This window comes from Oreochromis niloticus, linkage group LG14 (genome assembly GCF_001858045.2).
Source record: "Oreochromis niloticus isolate F11D_XX linkage group LG14, O_niloticus_UMD_NMBU, whole genome shotgun sequence".
NCBI classification, from domain to species: Eukaryota; Metazoa; Chordata; class Actinopteri; order Cichliformes; family Cichlidae; genus Oreochromis; species Oreochromis niloticus.
The window spans coordinates 36,011,494-36,033,157 of record NC_031979.2 but is presented as its reverse complement, the minus strand read 5'-3'; the positions used below and the strand labels follow the sequence as shown (position 1 = coordinate 36,033,157).

The 21,664-nt window shown below is 40.5% G+C and overlaps 2 protein-coding genes and 1 long non-coding RNA gene across 9 annotated transcripts in view; 2 read left to right on the top strand and 1 right to left on the bottom strand.

Moving 5' to 3' along the window:
- The window catches only part of cep295 (centrosomal protein 295), a 41,403-nt gene that overhangs the window by 16,590 nt on the left and 3,149 nt on the right, over positions 1 to 21,664 (top strand). For 5 of the 7 annotated variants that reach the window (XM_025898522.1, XM_025898521.1, XM_025898519.1 and 2 more), the window contains exons 24-29: positions 135 to 305; positions 382 to 442; positions 926 to 1,258; positions 2,722 to 2,818; positions 2,900 to 2,999; positions 3,092 to 3,540. In XM_025898522.1, the coding sequence (XP_025754307.1) occupies positions 135 to 305; positions 382 to 442; positions 926 to 1,258; positions 2,722 to 2,818; positions 2,900 to 2,999; positions 3,092 to 3,133 (804 nt within the window). In that variant the 3' untranslated portion in view covers positions 3,134 to 3,540. Of the gene's footprint in view, positions 1 to 134; positions 306 to 381; positions 443 to 925; positions 1,259 to 2,721; positions 2,819 to 2,899; positions 3,000 to 3,091; positions 3,541 to 21,273; positions 21,368 to 21,664 lie in introns of those variants that run through there. The other 2 variants (XM_025898523.1, XM_025898524.1) reach the window with 2 other exon arrangements.
- Positions 3,594 to 16,570, bottom strand: LOC100709888 (delta(3,5)-Delta(2,4)-dienoyl-CoA isomerase, mitochondrial). The gene is made up of 10 exons (XM_019367606.2): positions 16,444 to 16,570; positions 7,573 to 7,741; positions 6,827 to 6,915; positions 6,615 to 6,739; positions 5,954 to 6,002; positions 5,270 to 5,334; positions 4,971 to 5,041; positions 4,785 to 4,856; positions 4,543 to 4,693; positions 3,594 to 3,729 (listed from the first exon to the last, which is right to left on the bottom strand). Exons 1-10 carry the CDS (start codon positions 16,478 to 16,480, stop codon positions 3,625 to 3,627), a joined length of 933 nt encoding a protein of 310 aa, XP_019223151.1. The 5' UTR covers positions 16,481 to 16,570; the 3' UTR covers positions 3,594 to 3,624.
- Positions 18,451 to 20,387, top strand: LOC109205087 (uncharacterized). Its single transcript, XR_002064561.2, has 3 exons — positions 18,451 to 18,465; positions 19,412 to 19,905; positions 20,247 to 20,387. It is a non-coding gene; the product is annotated as an uncharacterized LOC109205087 (long non-coding RNA).

The following is a 21,664-nucleotide window of genomic DNA, read 5'->3' as shown; positions in this document are numbered from 1 at the left end:
CTTTGGACAATTTTGAAAAAGCACAGTTATTTTAGTAAAAATTGACCAATAGGGTACTATAAACTATTATTTCTGATGTTTTAAGTTAGCTTTACATATTTTTATAACTCTGGTGTTGCTTCGTTGTTTATTAGGAAGCAGCCAAACAGAAGGGGATCCTGGAGCAGTCTGAGATCACACTGGTGAGCCTGAGGGACTCTACACTGCAGGACCAGGAGTCCACCAGCTCAGAGGAAGAGGGAGCATGGGTAATCGAGAATCCAGATGGAAGGGGTGAGGAAGGGCAGAAAGGCCAAGTGATGGAGGTGACGTGACTGAGTTTTCATTCAGGTTCTCATTCAGGTTACTTTCTCATCTCTAAACATAAACATTTACTTGTAGGGTGCAGAATCTACGTTGATACCTGAGGAGACTCCAGAGTACGACAGCCAAACGCATCCAGGTAAAGCAAGTGGAATATATCTGCCTGAAATATAACAGAGTCAAACTGGTGAATTGTGGGAAAACCATAGGCCTGAACAACGAAGCAGGACTCGGAGCTCAGGGAGGTAACTTCAGGTTAAACTCTGAGTTTTAAATGTAAAGTCGTTCACGTCTTACTAGGGTACATCGCCATGGTAACTTATGCTGCAGGATAAGTGCTCCACATCAGGTTATGACTAATATTACAGATCACGGACTACTGATCAAACATGTCACAGGATGATTCCTTCTGGAGGATCCCTCAGACCTCATTGTGCTGGTAGTAAGGGGCTCTAAGATGGTCTACAGTTTTTGTTGATCATCAAAAAGCAATATAGTACTTTGAATTGCTTTGTAGTACAGATGTCAAAGGACTGATATACATATTTTCTCTCCTAACATTATATCATTTTTTAAGCCAGAACTTTATAAACCTGACCGTTACTTCCTTCCCTCTTTCCAGTGACAGTCCTAGAGTTTCAGTGGGGTCCGTGCAGAGACCAGCCAGATGTCAACCAGCAGAAACTTGTAGCTCTGCTTCAGAGATCCAACCACAGGGTGAAGGAAATCACGGCCAAAGCTGCTCTTGCTAAAACTCAACGTGAGCTCCAAGTGCTACCAGAGGGCAGTGAGCAAGCTAAAGCGAACACATGTCAACCAGTCGCCTGTAACACAAAAACTAAAGTAGAACTTCTACACAAGGCCAGTACAAAGTCAAAGGGAGGACAGGGCCCACAACAAATGGAGAAATCTGGTTTCATCAAGCACCAGAAACCCCCCCAGCTTCTTCCACCAGGTACCACCAGAATAAAAATGAGAATTACTTCATCCTGCATTAGGGAAATTATTTTATTACAGTGGTTGCATGAAATCTGCCAGATGCCTCTGCCTGAGAGATAATTATATTATAGGGAGTGAGGGTATGTCATGTGAGATATTTCCTGTCCTTATGGACAGTGGAGCGGAGCTGAATCGGTCTGTTAGAGAAGGTGCTCCACTGCCTGTCCAGGAAGTCATGCAGGTCTGGATCATCCACAAATGATAATAGTTCCAGATGTTTTTACTGGCTCATTGTAATCATTTCATACACTGCTGGATAGCTTAATCTTAAATGGTATGTTTCATTAGGATATATTTTTATTATTATTATAATCTATTATAGATGGAGTGACTGGCTTGAGTTTATACCAGCTTATGTAGTGCATATTAAAGAAGCCTCTATGTCTGAAAAATTAATGTAGAAATGTGTTAAACCTACATTCTTTAGAACCAAATAGCTTTGTCATTGCAAACAGAGCAATACTAAATAAAAAATACAATAAATAAGCTATAAATAGCAGCATGAGTCAATTATCAGTGCAGACATTTATTGGTGCATGTAAGTGACACAGATGGCGTTTGGAAAGGAGCAGTCTCTAAGCCTTGAGGTGTGTGTTTTGGTTGATCTCTATCCTCTGCCAGAGTGCAACAATTCAGATGGTGAGAGCACTCCCTGATGATGTTTTGTGCTTGCTTGAGTATCCTCCAGGCATGGCCATTTATATTTTTTGTTTTCTGCTGTTCTCACCACTCCTCGCAGTGCCTGTTTGTCTGCTACCGAACAGCCTGCATACCACACTGGTAAGCAGTGCATTACAACAGACTGAACTGTCGCATGGTAGAAAGAAATGAGCAGTTGTTCCTCCCAAATGTCCTCTGATGTGCCCTCTTCATTATGGCAGGTCCTCTGGAAGGACTTTACTCTACATCAGTGGGTCTGAGTCTGTTTTGCTTTTCCCCGTAGTCTTAGTGGTGCAAACTGAACACTGTGCTGATTGTCGCTGTACCTCGTCTCTGTATGCTGACTCCTCTTCGCTTGTGATTAGCCCAGAAACATCTGTGTCATCAACATAATGATGTTGGATAAATGAACAGGTGTGCAATCAGAGGTGTACAGTAGGTAAGGAAGGGACTCTGCAGATAACCCTGAGGAGCTCCAGTGTTCAGTGAAATGGATGAGAATGTGTGTGGGCCAAGTTTCAAGGTCGGAGTGCGGTTTGTTTAAATAGTCCTTTATCTGGTGCAGAGAAAGCCCAGTGGATGAGTTTGCTGACTAAATGACTGGGATGATGGTAATTGATGGAAACAGTCACTAGCTAGAATTGGCTAATGTCCCCTAAATATTTTTTTTAATTTATTTTTTACTCACTTCACTGCTTGTATCAAGTCTGATTATGTTGTGATGGTGTGTAACGATGACATTTTGTTGTTTTTCCTCAGAGAGTGATTCCGAACAGAACAGACTGGATGACATGAAGATCTGCACGCTGGAGCAAAGGAGACGTAATCTTTCCAAGATGCACCAGAGAACTCAAAGGTAGTCAAATAATATTTGGAGTTATTTAGGTAGTTTAAACAGAAGTGTAATTTACCAAATCAAAATAATTTTGTTCTGCAGGCTGTATGAGCAGCTGGAGGAGGTGAAGCATCGGAAGGCCTTGAAGAGTCGACAGGAAGATTATGCAAAAAACAGACTGAAAGCTAAGGAGTTCCACAAGGTGAAGCGCTTTAATCATACATAGGCTTCTTGGAGCTGCAGGAACTTCCTGAATTTAAGTTAAAAGAATGTTTTTCTCCCATCTCTTCACAGAAAACCTTACAGAAGCTTCGTGCCAAGCAGACCCAACAGTGATCGACTTTGATTGTGTCATAGTTTACTTTGAAAATGTTAATTTATAGTTTTATCAATAAAGCATTTTAAGTTATTTGCACTCAAACTGAATCAGAAATTTTTTTGTGTTATCAGATAAAATGATGCAAAGTAAAAATATTTTGGCAAATAACAGGACTGAATATTTGAAATCACTTTCACACGAGTCTCTTTAATAAGGAAACATTCAGGAGGTCATTTACAGATGAACAAAATGTTTCTCAGCTCATGGATTAAACATGTAAGGTCAGTTAAGATTTGCCTTAGTTAAATATTATCCATATCTGATATTAGAGCAGGAGAAATATGAACCTGAATGAATTTTTAAACACATAATGACATTAAAATACTGTCTAGTGTGGATACAGATCTCCAGCTAGTAAATGTAATTTTGATATATAAAACGTGCAACAAAGGCCATAGTGGAGGAGGAAAGAGGCACTTTCTGTATCTGAGCTTTGCTTCACTGGTGTTCAGAGTTTAGAGTATGTCTTAGTTTTGGGACTCTTCTTCTCGAGGGCTGCCTGAGCTGATTTCATCAGATCTTCAGTCTGAAGCATGCTCATGTTCCACGTGGCCTGGAGAAGGAGAAATGATGAACTTGAGTGCTTTAAAAAGGGAACTTCAGCATGGTCATATGCATTTAACTGAGCATGTCACATTCCCTTTATACTCTCAAGTGTCATATAAAGGACACCAGGAAAGTTAAATGGATAGAGGGAATGAGGTAGCGATACCAGATTCCTTCTGGAGAACTGAGAACATGAACCTGAAGTGTGACCTGAATTCTCTCAGTAATCAGGTTCTTCATCGTGAAACTAACAAAAATATGCACAGAAATCTTTGTCATATTATAACCATTCGTCTTGATGCATGCCCAGTTATCCAGGAAAGGAAATCCCAAAAACTCGATTCTGTTCATCTGGATGTAGCATTTTCAGTGGGAGAAACGTTTTTGTCACTTGTTTGGGGAAACCAAACAACCTCTGGCTAAGCGGATGGCACAACACGGAAGAGCTACCTCGTCAGGCCAGGACTCTGCAGTCTATTTACACCTACAGGCCAGTGGACACTCTTTCAATGATGAGGATGTACACATCCTGATCAGTGGTCATTGATCACTGATCAGGATGTACACAACCTGATCAGTGGTCATTGATCACTGAACTGACCTCACAGCCCATTGTTCATTCAGTGGGTGAGTTTAGTCTTTGTACAAAGGTACTGTTTGTAAGGTTGGGGAAACCTGCACTCAGCTGAGACTGAAGAAACATTTCTCCCACTGAAAATACTACATCCAGATGAACAGAATCAACCTTTGGGGATATTCTTCATTGTGAAGCTGACAAAAATATGCACAGAAAACTTTGTCATATTATAATCCTCCTTACAATGTAATCCAATCCATCTGCTACGCTGTGGTTTCTGGCATAGATGAGGTTTATTTTGGTGCCCTGCACAGCAACTGGGCTGCGACCAGCAATCTCTCCAGCAATCTCCAGAGCTCCAGCCATCATCGCCTCCTTATCTGCAAACACTCGGCTGGAGAAGAAGGGGAGGGTTTCAAACTGTTACAGTAAAGAAGTGCTTTTAATTTGGAAAATAAAACGAGTGATGAGGGAACATTGTTTACCTGACCAGTCCACTGCTCTTAGCTTCATCAGCATACATCTTTCTTGCTGTCAGAGCCAGTTCATTAACAAGACTGTTAAAAATAGAAATAGATTTTTTTAACCTACAAGTATTCAGTCACTTACCAGTGTCATGCCATAAATTGCTTGTAATCTTATCCCAATTGTAAATCGTGCTGCTGGCTTACCTTTGGCTGCCGATGACCTTCGGGAGTCTCTGGAGTGTTCCAACATCTGCTGCAAGTCCAATGTCAACCTCCTATGGAGCCAAAGCAGAGGCGATCATCATTGCTACATTTAGCAAACAGAATCTCAAGATCTAGTGTCTCTGCTCAAAACCTTGCTGTAGGATATGACAGATCAAAGAGATCAAGATCAGTGAAATTGTTAAACACAAATCTTCATACGTTGGTTTAAATTTAATCAGCTATCTATTCCATGGTTTCCTAATTGTCCTCACCACAATGATAAAATCAGATGATTATACCTTCACTTGGAACCAGGCGTCCTGGGTACACAGGCGAATGTCGCAGGCTGTAATCATGTCAACACCTGTCAGAGAAAACACCACCTACGGTGAACTCACCAAAGCTCCTCTCTCCACCAAACTCAATGCATCAAATACCTCCGCAACCAAGAAGCCTGTATCACAGCCTGTGGGTTTCCCTGGCTCCTGCTAGCATCATGTCCATGCAGTAAACTAACCAGTTATATATCAAAGCCTGAAAACATAGTATTTTCGAACATCTTGTTGTCTTCTAGGGTCAAGTCAAAAGCAGCCATGGGGAAGAGGAGCATATGTATAGTTTCAGCCACCGCCTTCAGAAGACAGCAAATCTCTTTGGTGAGATATTTCAATTAAAATTCACCAACACCACAAACACGTTGGACAGGTCCAGCTCAATGACTCGATTAGAAGCATCATCCTTCTAACTTCGAGTGTTAAAATGCATAAAACAGAGGCTTAAAAAACAAACGAACATTTATTTCTTCTTGGCTGTGAATGTGTTTATTTCTGCTGTAAAGTTGGACATTTTAACACGAGACTCTTTGGGAATTCACTCCCTTTTGGAGCCAGACTCAAGCAGACATTCGAGGAACTTTAGTGTTTTTCCAACTTCTGTACCTTAAGATGATTCACTACAGCACAGTAATCTTTATAATGTCCTACCTGCTCCTACACAGGCTCCATGGATGGCCACCACAACAGGCTTCGGGCACTGCGAGAACACAATTCAAGAGGAAACGTACTTTAATGATTGTGAGGGAGAATCTGTAAGGAAGGGAAGCTTGGTGCACGCCGGATCCTACTGCTCTTACACTACAGACATTAACAGTGTGACAGTGTATCCTGTATCGAGTTCTTACTGTGTTGTTTCATGCAGGTCACACAGATGAGCAATGCCAATGGAAAAAAAATATAATTTCATTACAAAAACTGGAATTTAAAAAATAACCATAAAATAAATCCTATGTTGGTAACTTCTAATCTTTCCTAAGGCTCTCTGTGGCTGAAGTAAAATTTCCACCATTCATCATTTATCCAATTCATAGCCAGGGTTGGTGGGGGGATTAAGTCTATCCCAGCTGACCCATGGTAAAAACTGATGACTGAATTTTAAAAGATAGCAACACAACAGTGGACATTAATGCAAAATGAGCTTTGATGAACCCTAATATAGTTAATATAACTTATCTTGATTTAGAGAGGCAACATCTGAACAAGAAGCACATTTTAGGAACCTTCCTGATAAAATCTGACAATTCAGTCACACCTCATGTTTGTGACTGGTTCAGTCTTCTCACTCTTTACATTAATAATGCGCTCTGACCTTCTCTATGACGGAGAAGGTCTCTTGCAATTTCTTAATCTTTTTTTTGATCCCCCAGGAGATTCTGGCTGTGTCGTCTCCTTCTGGCTGAAGTACACTGTTCATCATGTCCATGAGATCGATACCTGTGCATTAACACAGATGAGATTATACACACTGATTATACTCCACTGAGAGAAGAGAACAGAGGTTTTAATATTCTGTATACCCACCAGCTGTGAAGAGCTTCCCTGCTCCAGAAACTACCACCACTCTGCACTGGGCGTCCTCAGAGAGCTCATTAAAGCAAGTCACCATCTCACTGGCAGAGAAACACACAAGTTCAGATCAGCGTTCGCCCAAATAATAATAATTTAGTTTTTAATTCCAGTGATTAGTTTGCCTTTTTGAGCTCTTTTATGTCCGATAATTTAACACTTTTAGAGTTCCATGTATTGGCATTATATTTTTATTCACACTAAATGATGCAATATTGATTCTCAACGATTCACAAAATAGTAATAATCTGAATATTGTGTTCACTTGTTTGTAGGGAGTGACTGTATTTATTTAAACTCTTATATGTGCTTCTCTCCTGAACAGAGGACTGAATACGTTTGGGAGGTAGCCTACTTGCCGGTCTGTGCTGTTACACAACGAGGGTTGCAGGATGAATGAAAACAAAAACAAACGTATACATATTTTAATACTATTTTAAAGTGCTTTTCCCCCTCTCACACACTATGCTCGCAGCATAAGTAAGAGAAGCCAGCTGAGGTAAATACATGCTGGGTGTGAACCTTCTTTTTATTTTCACCAAGATAAATAAAGAATATGGACAATGTGGACTTTCTAATTGAATATAAACTCTGAGACAGGTTCCAGCATCCAGGTATAATATATAGCAGCTACACATAAGGGCATTTGTCATGCCTCTGACACTATGTAAAATATGTATATATGTAATTCTGGTTCCTGCCTCCAGAAAGCACTGTTCATGGCATTGCGTTTCTCAGGCCGGTGAAGTTCAACATGCGTGATGGACTCTGTAGGGCGACTGATGGCCAGGGTCGTGTACGGAGGGGTGGCACCACCTGAAGATGACATGGCTCTGGCCACAGTTTGACTAGGCAACCGCAACCCCTTATCTGAGAAGAAAAAACAGAACAACATGAGACTGTGGCCAAGAAGCAAGAGTAGTGGAAGCTACAAGGCTACAATGGACTATTCATAGGCCTTTTCTCATCTTTACCATTTTGTATCTTGCTTACATTCAAGGCCTCAACTCACTTGTACACCTCAGTATTGGTTCAGTCTACAGTGTTCTCAAGCCAGTGATCTTAGAGCACACACACACACACACACACACACACACACACACACCAAATAAACAAAAAATAAACAAAACAAGGGTATGCACAACATTGTCATCAGTGCCACAATGCCACAACTGACTGAAATTGGCATGGGTGTCCAGCCTTGGATGTCAATGAGATGACCACTGGTGATCTGAGTCGACATAATGACACCCTGTGACTGTTTCAGCACCACAATGTCTGCACAGTCCAGCCAAGCATTTAGTCACAGTACACCTCGCTGTGAAAATGTCTGGGACATGCTAAGTATACGTGTTCAACAGAAGCAGCCACAGTGACCATTTCAGAGCTGCAGGCTGCACTTGTCCAGGAATGGAGAGCAATCAGGGCACTTGATTAGTCCGTGTACAGACTTCACAGGAGACCACACCTCATTATTTGTAGATATGGTAAATGGACTGGTTTTTATATAGCACTTTTCTACTCTATCTGAACACTGATTCGAACATTATTTTTCTATGTAAGTGCTTTCTTTGCACACATTCATACCTTGACAGACGCATCAAAGATCAACCTGGGCTTAGTATCTTGCCCAATATTTGCCCAATACGAATATTTGGTATATATTCTGAGTGTGTTCATCCCTGTATGACCACAGTGTACCCATCCATGTTGCATGTTTCCAGCACCTTGCTGAATTCTTGACATGAAGAATTAAGGTAGTTCTGAAAGCAAAAGGGGTCCAACCTGCACAAGGAACCTAATAAAGTGGCTGGTGAGTGTAAATAAAGGAAAAGTAAATATATGATAAACAAAATTAAAACAAATATCTAATGGGGTAATAAATCACCACAACTCTAATTTAATCACTAAAATAGTAATTTTGTTTAAGAAAGTGAGCAGTCCACTATTTATCCATGTTTTTCCACAGTGTAGTCTTTTCCCCTCACTTCTAGCTCCTCAAATGCAGCTTTTGTTTGAAGAAAAAAACAAAAAAGAAAAAGCATATTTATACGCAATTAAACTATAGATGGACTACTCTCCACTGCTCGTTCTTGCTGCTTGTCAGGTTGTGTTGAGTGGAAACACACCCCTGTACTTTAATTGCAGGGTGGTGTCTGTCGGTATAAGGCCACACAGGCTTCATTTCCCCATTCATACAAAATACAGATGAAATTACAGGAAACAGAGGAATAAGTAGCCGGGAGGAGATAATTATAAATAAAATAAGAACAGGTCATTGCTTTTTGAATGGCACACTTTTTAAGATAGTTAAACATCTAATTGGTGTATGTAGTTGGTGTAACGCTATAGAAACAATAGAACATGTGCTTCTTAGCTGCAGGAAGTATATCAGTCAAAGAAGACTCAGCTTCGGTCTTCTAAACAGCCGTTCACTGACAAATAAGGGACCTCTCATCCAAGACCTCCTATCTGACTGTAAATTTGACTTTTTCTGTTTAACTGAAACCTGGCAACAACCTGATGACTTTTCTCAACTGAATGAATCCACTCCTCCGGAGTTTGTTTACTTTTCGAAACCTTGCTGCTCAGGTCGTGGGGGTGGTCTCGCCATCATTTTTCGCCAGCACTTGAAAGTCCTGCCAGTTAATTTTGATCGATTAAGTTCTCTAGAGTGCCTTTCATGTGAGCTGACTGGACCTATTCCCACCATCATAGCTACTGTATACCGCCCCCCCAAACCTAATCTCAGTGATTTTGCGAACCTACTAACCCACCTTTCATCTCTCTCCCCAAATGTTATTTTGATGGGAGATGTCAACATTCATATGTTTAATAATAACCTTCTGCTCACCAGAGACTTTTCCTCCTGTCTCAAGGGCTTTGAATTCAAACAGTTTGTCGACTTTCACACTCACTCCAAAGGACACACCTTAGACTTGAGCTACTATTCTGGTCTTACTCCCTCGAATCTTTCTGCTGCTGAAATCCCCATAACTGACCACTTCCTCCTTTCATTTAACCTCATTCTCTGCTGCACTTCTACCAAGCCAACCCGCCTAATTTTGTTCTGCAACATCAAGAACATTGATATGGACATTCTCGTTACCAGATTGGACAATATTCAGAATCGGGACTTCTATTCTACCCCGATGATCTGTTGTTATATTATAATAATTGTTTACTCAATGTCCTTGATTTTCTGGCTCATGTAAAAAACTCAGTTTCCTTTGCTCGCTCTGCTCCCTGGTTTACCTCTGACCTCCGAGCAGTGTTGGGTGTAACGCGTTACTGTAATTAAATTACTTTTCCACTGAAAAAGTAGAGTAACTAATTACTGTTCATTTTTAGGTATTTTAATTACAGTTACTTACAATGTACTTGCGTTACATTGTAAAATAATTAAACTCGCTGAATATCATTATTTAATTTCATTAATGTATCTTCTAAACGTAGAAGTAAACTCTGCCGCTTTATCATCGCTGTAGTGCAGCTGCACGTCATTTCGCGCCAGTTTGCTGCATAGTCGTATTCTACAGCGGAAGATGTCGGACAAGAACATTACAGTAATGTGTAAGCTATGTGCTGGGGAGAAAAAACTATCGGCTGCTGTTAATAGCGCGAGTAATCTACTGAAGCGCCTGACACAGAGCATAGACGAACACTTCTGAGTGATCCTTGTTCATCCATGGATAACACCGCGGCAACTCCTGCTAAGCAGCAAAACGTGATTTTACTTCAGCAGCACAGAAAGCGTCTGAAGGTGAGCTTAAAAAATGACTGCAGGCTTGCCAGGCTACATTGTGGAACAGATGCTACCGCTGCGTACTGTAGAGTGTCCGTCTTTAAAAAAATGTATTTATTATTTAAAGAGTTTAATTTCTATTGTTTGTCCACTCAAGGTTTATATGGATTTTAAGAAGTATTTAGTTAAATACTTATGTAGTAATTAAGTTACTTTTCTGACACAGTAATTAGATAAGTATTTTAAATACAATATTGACTAAGTAATTAGTAATTAGTAATTAATTACTTTTTAAAAGTAACTTACCCATCACTGCCTCCGAGCGTTGAAGGCCAAAGCTCAGCAGCTAGAGTGTAGTTATAAGAAATCTGCTTTAACTGTTGACCCAGAAATCTATAAATATCATGTACTCCAATATAAAGACTCTGGTATTATCACTTCTTGTGAGGGTAGCTCCAGGACTATGTTTTCACTTCTCACAAACTTCTTCAGCCCCCCAATGCTTTACCACCACACTTCTATTCTTCTGAAACCTGTAACTCCTTGATGCTGTTCTTCATTACAAAAATGAATAACATTCACCAGCAACTCAGTTCAAATGCTGTGTCTACCCCCTCTCCAGAACCTTTTCTCCATTTTGAGCCTTTTTCCACCTTTGATCTTCCTGATTTATCTGATATTTCTTAGTTTATATGTAAATCAAAGCCTGCCACATGTCATCTCGTTCCCATGCCTACAGGGCTTGTGACATCCTGCCTCTCTTCCTTACTTCCACTCATCTCTGCTATCATTCACTCTTCACTCACCACCGGCATCATTCACTCAAGATTGCTTCAGCCACTCCAGTACTGAAAAAACCCTCCTTAGATCCTAACAACTTTAACAACCTCCGTCCGATTTCTAATCTACCTTTTATCTCTAAAATACTTGAAAAAGTAGTTGCAGCTCAACTTCATTTACACCTGGTTAATAATAACATCTATGAGAGATTTCGATCTGGTTTTCGCTCATGTCACAGTACAGAAACTGCTTTACTTAAAGTTACTAATGATCTTTTACTCGGAGCTGACTCTGGTCTTCTCAACATTCTCATCCTTTTGGATCTGAGCTCAGCCTTTGACACCATCTCTGACTCTGTCCTTCTAAGCAGACTTTCTTCTCTTGGTATCTCCGACACACCTCTAGCCTGGTTCACATCATATCTCCTTGACCGCTCCCAGTTTATTCAACTCAAATCATTCTGCTCTCGTCTCTTCCCAGTCACTTCTGGAGTACCCCAAGGTTCAGTCTTAGGCCCTCTTCTCTTCATAATTTACATCCTCCCTCTTGGTGCCATTTTCCGTAAATTTGATCTTCATTTTCACTGTTTTGCTGATGACACCCAGTTATATCTCACCTGCAGGCCTGATTCCTCCCTCCCACCTTCTTCTCTTACAGAATGCTTATCCAAATTAAAATCCTGGTTCAGCTCTAATTTCCTTAAGCTTAATGAGGATAAAACTGAAATCCTCCTTACTGGCACTAAATCCAAGCTACTAAAGGCTAATCATTTCTCACTCACTATTGATAACCCCACAGCTTTCCCTTCACACCAGGTTAAGAGCCTTGGCGTCATCCTGGACAGTTCACTATCCTTTAAATCTCACATCAATAATCTCACCCGTTCTGCCTATTTCCATCTATGTAACATTAACAGATTATGTCCTTCTTTTTCCACCCAGCCTACATCCATTCTTGTCCACAGTCTCGTTACCTCCCGTATTGACTATTGTAATTCCCTCTTGCACGGTCTCCCCCTTCTATCCAGCTTTCTGTGCCTTCTTTCCGCCTCACCACCATGGGAAGCAAAGCTTTCAGCTGCTCTGCTCCAAGGCTGTGGAACTCTCTACCCCCATATAAAAGAAGCATTGGTTCTCTCCCGCAGTTTAAATCTCAACTCAAAACCCATCTATTCAAATCTGCATATTCACTGTAAACCTATTGTTTGTTTATTTTACCTTGTGCTTTTGTTTTCTTATTTTTCTTCATTGTCATTGTTCTATTATGTGTTTTATTCTATTGTACAGTGTCCTTAGGTGTCTTGAAAGGTGCTTTCAAACAAAATTTATTATTATTATTATTATTATTATTATTGTTAAAGAAGAATATTGAGTGTAGAAATGGGTAGTAATAGGGAATTCAAGTTTGAAAATGTGGTTGCTCAGTTAAATCATGATGAAGGGAAAGGACACATATTTCGTTTTTTTGAGAAATACCGGACTCATTAAGAGGATTTAAGCAAATGGAAATGATGTATAGATAGATAGATATAATTTTATTTCGAACATGCAAATATAATTGAAATAACAAGAGAAAAAAACAAAAAACAAAACTTAAAAATCATCAAGTTTTCATGTATATATCTATGTCTACAGAATGTGTGTGCACGAAAAGGAGTAGGATGAAGTTTACCCTTTACCTGTATTTGTAAGCAATGAAATTTGAAATAAGGGGGTAGCCCTTATTTCAAATTTCATTGCTTACAAATCCATATCCAGGATTCAACATTATTTGATCATATATGTTTGACTATGTAGCAGCATAACCCAAGAGATGGCAGCAATGCATTATTGTTGGATGCAAGCTGCCGTTAAAATCAAAAGAAGAAAAGAAGGTACCCTTCTTATGGGTACCAGCGCATCATGGAGTTAAGGGAAATGAAATGGCAATAAGGAACAGCAAAGGAAGCTACAAAAAAACCGTTGGTGGAAATGGTTATCAATGTTAGTAGGACAGATATTAAGAACAGAATATGGCACAAAATGAAAGAAAGGTGGCAAAAGCAATGGGAGGAAGAGAGGAATGGGCGATGGTTTTACAAAATCCAAAGGAAAATAGGAGAAATGAGAAGCACAGGAAGGGAGAGAGGAGACAGTTATATCTCGACTTAGATTTGGACACACCGGTTTGAAAAGCACATTGTTTTTAATAGGAAAACACCGTACAGGGGAGTGTGACTGCAACAGAGAACAAGAAACAACAGAACATGTTTTATTGCATTGTCAGAAATATGACGCTGAAAGAAGACAATTAATCAAAAAGCTTGGCGATACGAAAGTGGACTTGGTTGATTTATTTCATAAGAACTTGAGAAGTGAATGTTATCAGGCCATATTTTGGCTTTTTAAGGCAGCACGGTGGCACAGGGGCAGCACGGTGGCACGGTGGTTAGCACTGTTGCCGCACAGCAAGAAGGTCCTGAGTTCAATTCCACCATCAGGCCGGGGTCTTTCTGTGTGGAGTTTGCATGTTCTCCCCGTGTTTGCGTGGGTTCTCTCCGGGTACTCCGGCTTCCTCCCACCGTCCAAAGACATGCAGCTTGTGGGGATAGGTTAATTGGATAATCCAAATTGCCACTAGGTGTAAATGTGCGTGCGAATGGTTGTCTGTCCCTGTGTGTTAGCCCTGCGACAGACTGGCGACCTGTCCAGGGCGTACCCCGCCTCTTGCCCTATGACAGCTGGGATAGGCTCCAGCGCCCCCCGCGACCCTGAAAAGGATAAGCGGAAGCGAATGGATGGATAAGGCAGACTAGTTTGTTTGAGAAGATTTGAATGGGTTTTTATTTTTGACATTTCGGTCCACACTCCACACCAGCAGGTGGCGGTAATGCATCATTTTGTTGTTTGCCAACCACCAATAAACAATATGAAGAAGTAGAAGAAGAAAAAGAAAAAGAAGAAGAAGAAGAGAAGCTTTCCCCATTCATTGCTCATTTTGTGAGTGTGGTATTGGACACTAATGTACTGTAACTGTACTTTTCAGGCTGTACAGTTACAGAGTGGCCGTGTCATTTATTTCCTGCCGTTGTGGAGAGGGCGGCTGCCCTTCTACCGGCAGTTCAATATAGCGTCCTTAATTCTGGGGATTTAATTGCTGCCCGCTGTAGCCTCTGTTCGGCGGGCAGTGTTGATCGTTTCGGCCCAGTCAAGCTGAGGGAAACGTCTGCAGCAGCCGCCGTTTGGCCCCGTCCTTTAAGGAACTGCTGTCTTGTTCTGTCTACAGTTTTGTGACACGGTTTATATTTGGTTTACCCACGTAGCCAGGCTCAGGGGATCACTTACGTTTTGCTGGTGTTTGTTTGCAGTGACATTTGTACCTGCACATTTGATTTGTACCATTCGTCAGAGAGAACGTCATTCCTTTTTGGAGTGCGCTGGGATCAAATGTCGTGTGTGTTTTTATTATGTTGGGAGCAGTGTTGGTCAAGTTACTTGAAAAAAGTAATCAGTTACTAATTACTGATTACTTCCCCCAAAAAGTAATCCCGTTACTTTACTGATTACTTATTTTCAAAAGTAATTAGTTACTTAGTTACTTTTTAAAAACACGATTTACAACCTGAATAGGTGATAAAGCGATAGATCTTTCAGCCCAATTCTACTTTTTCTGCATAATTCATCATACAAAATGTAATCAAATGGAAAAGTCTCTTTTTAAAACTTGTTTTATTAGTTTTAATCTTTTAACTTTATGCATCAAGCAAAAATTAAATTATATGCAACATTCTCTGGCTGGAAGAAATTTGTTTAACATTTAAACCTATTTTCTGCACATTCCAGCACATAAAATAAAATATTTTTTTGTGTTTACACTCACTCTTTCAAATAGATGCAAGTAAAACACAGCAGAAAATAAATAAAATCAAAGACTGGCGGTCCTGTTGCTCTATTTTCACCTGTAAAGCAGGACGGGAGTAGGCGGAGGTTTACCCTGGTGCAGGTGTGCCGCAGCGGTCAGTGGAAGAATCCGCGAGTTTCTCTGTGAATTTCACATTACGTCGTAGTACACTCGCTGCTTGCTTGGAAGTTTAGGGGTTTTTTTCGCTGTAAAAAGAAGTTTTCTTCCCACGCACAACGGACACTAATGTTTTTGTCACTTTTTATGGAATCAAACTCAAAATAAGGTCAGTACTTCCACGCTTTAAACGCTGCATGCTACACTCTGTCCGCACTCGATATATTATGATCTGCAGACAGCTGTTGTCACGAACGTCGCACTCGCTTATGTCACTGTCATGAGACGTTCTCGCAAAAAATCACGGTTTTAGTAACGCAGTAACGCAGCGTTCCTACATGAAAGTAACGGTAATCTAATTACCGTTTTTGCAATAGTAATCCCTTACATTACTCGTTACTTGGAAAAAAGTAATCAGATTACAGTAACGCGTTACAAGTAACGCGTTACTGCCCATCTCTGGTTGGGAGTACATTTTGTAGTTTGACTGTGAGCAATGCGTCTGATGTTAAGTGTCCTATTAGACATTTGTGACTTGTTCTTGTTTTCTTTTCTTTTTTCTTTTTTTTTTTTTTTAAATTGCAGTGAATTGAGGATACTCAGTATCTGTGGGACCTTCGGTTATGGGTCGTTGTCCACAGTAAACTTTTTTCTTTTAACAAATGCAGTTAATAAAGGTATCTTAATATTTGGACCAGCCTGCCTCAGTCGTGTATTTTCGAAGCTGTGTAATCTTTTCTGGTTGGTTTTTGAAAATACTCTTTATATTTCATAGGGGTGAAATTAAAGCACACACAGTGAGCCCTGCACCTTACAAAACACTGAAGCTGCACTGACGACCTTTCACCCACTTATCCTTATAAAAGGTTTTGTTTCCCATTTTTGATTCCAAAACTTCAACAAAATGCATCTACACACGGCTCCGAGCTAAAACAGCGACAAACATTCAAAAACATGCGGTGTATTTTCACACGCTTTGATACGTTTTCCTACTAATTAACACCACAGTTAAAGTAAAAGAATAAAATAAAAACAAATTATAGACACTTACATTTAGTGACAGCTGACCTGAAAACCACCGCCAACATCGCCCTTTGAACGCTGCAGAGTCCAGACTATTTAGTGAACACGGTCAAGTGAACCGTCATTTGTGATCCACGGTGAAGCCAGCCGCCTGTTATCCGAGGCATAAATTTTCTTTCGCTTCTACACTGTGCTTTACGGCAGCGCGTATCGACCCACACACATGCGCGCGCGCACACACACATTGCATTGGGACAGTCTGATTGCATTATATTTCAAAATTCATTAAAAATCATCCTTGATAGTTGACGTGAAACTTTCAACAAATTTCTTCTCTGGCCCACCTACTCTACATCTGTGCCAGGTTTCATCTCAAACTGCTTTCATGCTCCCAAGAAGGGCAAGTCCGCCCAAACCTAAAAACTAAAAACGTCATTTTAGAAAATTATTAAATTTCGCTCACCCACCTGTACACAGTACACAGTGTGTACGTCGTCCAGGTCATCTGCAAGCTGCGCCGGGCTCCTGTACATGCTCTCCAGACTCTTCTCCGTGCTCCTCTTCAGGCTCCTCTAACTCTTCAACTAATCAACTGTTAAACGTATTTTTTATGACACGCGTACATTTTTGATATGATATGTCCCACAGTGGCACTTAGTTGTTTTGTTTATTGGTCTGTACACTCAAAAAAACGAAATTGTGTGGTTGTTACATTTACAAGATTCTAACTTGTAATTTGAACAAAATAACTTCATTTTGCCAAGGTGAAGGTAATTAAATCATGTAGGATCTGCATGAAATTCAACAACTTTATTTGTTCTTGTTGAGATGACATCATACAGTGTAGAAAGAGTGGTTAGTTCACTGGAACCACAAAGTTAACAAATCACATGGGATTTCAAACCACAGGAAAATCACTGGGGTTAGAAGAGGCAGACAACCATTCACAACACAATGGGTATGCTATTGCTGTTTATTGTGGTTTAACTTGTCAAGTACAAAAATATAAAAAATTCTGTATCACGCCTTGTAATAGCTTTCCTACTTTTTTTTAATCCTGGTTTGACAGCTCGGTGGCGTGGCGGTTAGCAGGTTTATTTTAGGTTTATTTTGGTTAGGATTAGGAGGGCCAGATCTTGGTATCATTTTGATGATTCCCTTTAAAAAAAACGTATATAGCGCATTAGAGGGAAGCACCCACTGGATCCAAGGGGAGAAATCCTTGTGGGAAAAAATGAAAGGGAGAGCCCGAACTGGAGTGCCATACTTTAAACTTGTGTTCGGGGATTTTGTAGAACAGTGGAAACTTTGTGGTTTAAATCTTTTACAATTAAATTCAAAACAAATATATAATAAAATAAATCTTTTAAAAAAACCCGAAGGCATGATACAATATAAGTTTGCTGAAAAAGAAGAAAATCAGAAAATAGTAATATCCGACAACATGAGAGATACAGTGTGGCTTATGTCGGACGTCTCCCAGTAAGAGCTGTGTGGAGTTGCTTCGTTACTACAAAGAAATGTCCTATGAAGAACTGTGATGAGGACGAGACTCTTGATCATCTGTTGATATCATACAGGATGGTTGAAATAAGACAGAAGATGGATAAACTAGGTTTTGATATTGAAAATAAACTAAAAGCAGTAAGATATGGTTTGTTTAAAGAAAAGATGAGTGAAAATAAAAGAAGATTGTTTTGGTTGGTGATGTGCATTATAAATGTACACATATGGAAAACAAGGGGTAAAGGGGTTATAGAACAAAAAATGATAAGTAGTTCCGTAGTATGTAAAAATATTGTAGCGGACCCGAGGAAGAGGAAAACTATAGATATGAAACTATGTAACGACTTGCCGTGGGAGTTTTTATCATTGTAAAATGTAAAGCAATATATTTTGTGTACAGTGTTTATGTGATGTGTATTTGTAATTGTGAACTTGATATTTAAATAAAGTATTTTTTTTTAAAAAAAGAAAGAAAAAGAAAAAGCACCCTGACAACATAGCCCCTGGGATCCCTGGGACACACCAACCCCTTCATCTCGATAAGGTAGCGATGCACGGAGGGGGAACACTATGGGGCGCCGTTTGTAAAGTGAACCATACTGAAATTAACGGCAACATTTTTCCTCAAAACCTTACAAAAACATGTTTTTTCGAGACATTTTTTACGAAATTTAGTAAAATATTTGTAACTTTTCATATTTAAAACACAATTTTAAATGTTAAATCTAAATGTTAAATATTAAATCTAAATGTTACCGAGCATGTCCAGCGATTTAGCTGGACATGTACTGCCTCGATTGTGAAGTGGAGACTGCAGCTGCTGAGAGTCCACTACTCCTGAACCTTTGGATGGCCGACAAAACGGATGTTTCGATGTTTTCAGCTAGATCGCTGGACGTGCTGTTAGGCAAGAAGTGAAGCCGCTTATGGCGTTGAGAAGTGACCATCGGGGGAGAGCAGACACAATCTGACCACTACCGGCACACTTTTGCACCGGAGGTTTTCGTAAAGCTTTTATTTTGGTATTTCCGTTGATCCGTACAATAAATTTGCATGTTAGCTAAATATTTAGTTTCCTGTAACATTTAGATTTAACATTTAGGTTTAAATATAATTTTTAGATTTAACACTTAATATTTATATTTAAATATAACATTTAACATTTAGATTTAACATTTAGGTTTAAATATAATTTTTAGATTTAACACTTAATATTTAGATTTAAATATAACATTTAACATTTAGATTTAACATTTAAAATTGTGTCTTAAATATAAAAAGTTACAAATATTTTACTAAATGCTGTAAAAAAAATGACTCGAAAAAACATGTTTTTGTAAGGTTTTGAGCTAAATGTGGAAAAATGTTGCCGTTAATTTCAGCATGTTTCACTTTACAAACGGCGCCCATCTTGAGAATACTCGAGGGTGCATTTTGTGGACCTGGAGAAGGCATTTGACTGTGTCCCTACCATTGACTGTTTTCTACAGTCAATGGTCCCTACCAGGGACCCGGAATGGATAAGTGAAAAAAGATGGATGGATGGACTACTGACCAGACATGTTACAGGATGATTCCTTCTGGAGGATCCCTCAGACCTCATTGTGCTGGTAGTAAGGGGCTCTAAATGGTCTACTTTTTTTGTTAATCATCAAAAAGCAATATAGTTGTCATGGTCCCTGTGCCTTCTCAGCTGACTCGGTATGGCCACAAGCGTTTTTTGTTGTGTTACGTCTCTCTCTCCTCCCGCGCTCTGCGCTCTACCGGGGCGGAGTCATGGCGACTCCAGCCCCTGGCTCGAACACCTGCAAACGATCATCTCATCATCACGCTCACTACTTAAGGCGGCGGCTGAAAATGCGTCATCGCTGGATTATTGTGTAACGCTCGATTCAAGCTATTTCTGTTTCATTCGTGCTGTGACTTACCTGCTCTCTTCTCCCTGTGCCAGACTCAACTTACCAGCCTGAGGACCGCCGTTTTGGTGAGCTTTAGCCGGAGTGTAAGAGCCAAGCCTGAGCGGCAGAGGAGGATTGTTGTACATAGCCCCGTGTGTTTCCCTCCCCGTGCCTGTGTTTCCTGGAGACCCCTTCCCTGTGTCCTTCACCTGTATATATCTGCACCTGGTGTCCGTTTGTCAAGAAATTGTGAACTTCTGAGACAGTCTGCCTCTGAGTCTCTCCTGAGCCTGACAATAGTACTTTGAATTGCTTTGTAGTACAGACGTCAAAGGACTGATATACATATTTTCTCTCCTAAGATTATATAATTTTTTTCAAGTCAAAACTTTATAAACCTGACCGTTACTTCCTTCCCTCTTTCCAGTGACAGTCCTAGAGTTTCAGTGGGGTCCGTGCAGAGACCAGCCAGATGTCAACCAGCAGAAACTTGCAGCTCTGCTTCAGAGATCCAACTGCAGGGTGAAGGAAATCACGGCCAAAGCTGCTCTTGCTAAAACTCAACGTGAGCTCCAAGTGCTACCAGAGGGCAGTGAGCAAGCTAAAGCGAACACATGTCAACCAGTCGCCTGTAACACAAAAACTAGAACTTCTCCAAAAGTTGAATCTGTTCATCTGGACGTAGCGTTTTGTGGGAGAAACGTTTCGTCACTCATCCAAGTGACTTATTCAGTCTCAGCTGACTGCAGGTTTCCCCAAACCTTATAAACAGCACATTTGCATAATGACTGAAACCAGCCCACTGAGGGAACAATGGGCTGTGAGGTCAGTTCCTTAATCATAATTATGCAAATTCCCATGACCATTGATCAACAATCACTGACCAAAACCCACTGATCAAAGAACACTGATCAATGGCCATGAGTACCATTCACAGAGAGTTTGGGAATGGCTGCAATCACAGCATTGTAAGATGGCGAAAGATGTACCCTTAGGCCCCCTCCTCGATTCAGAGATGGTCTTTCCCTTTTCACGTAAATGGCCTCCTTGACTCCGCGCTCAAACCAGCGTTCTTCCCTGTCCAGGATGTGTACATCCTCATCGTTGAAAGAGTGTCCACTGGCCTGTAGGTGTAAATAGACTGCAGAGTCCTGGCCTGATGAGGTTGCTCTTCTGTGTTGTGCCATCCGCTTCGCTAGAGGTTGTTTGGTTTCCCCGATGTATAAATCCTGGCAATCCTCCTGGCACTTAACAGCGTACACTATGTTACTCTGTTTGTGTCGGGGGACCCGATCCTTGGGGTGGACCAGTTTTTGGCGCAGCGTATTTTGGGGTTTAAAAGCCACAGAGACCCGGTGTTTAGAAAAAATGCGTCTCAACTGTTCCGATACTCCTGACACATATGGGATCACTACAGGTTTTCGCCGGGGCAGAAAACTGAACTTCTACACAAGGCCAGTACAAAGTCAAAGGGAGGACAGGGCCCACAACAAATGGAGAAATCTGGTTTCATCAAGCACCAGAAACCCCCCCAGCTTCTTCCACCAGGTACCACCAGAATAAAAATGAGAATTACTTCATCCTGCATTAGGGAAATTATTTTATTACAGTGGTTGCATGAAATCTGCCAGATGCCTCTGCCTGAGAGATAATTATATTATAGGGAGTGAGGGTATGTCATGTGAGATATTTCCTGTCCTTATGGACAGTGGAGCGGAGCTGAATCGGTCTGTTAGAGAAGGTGCTCCACTGCCTGTCCAGGAAGTCATGCAGGTCTGGATCATCCACAAATGATAATAGTTCCAGATGTTTTTACTGGCTCATTGTAATCATTTCATACACTGC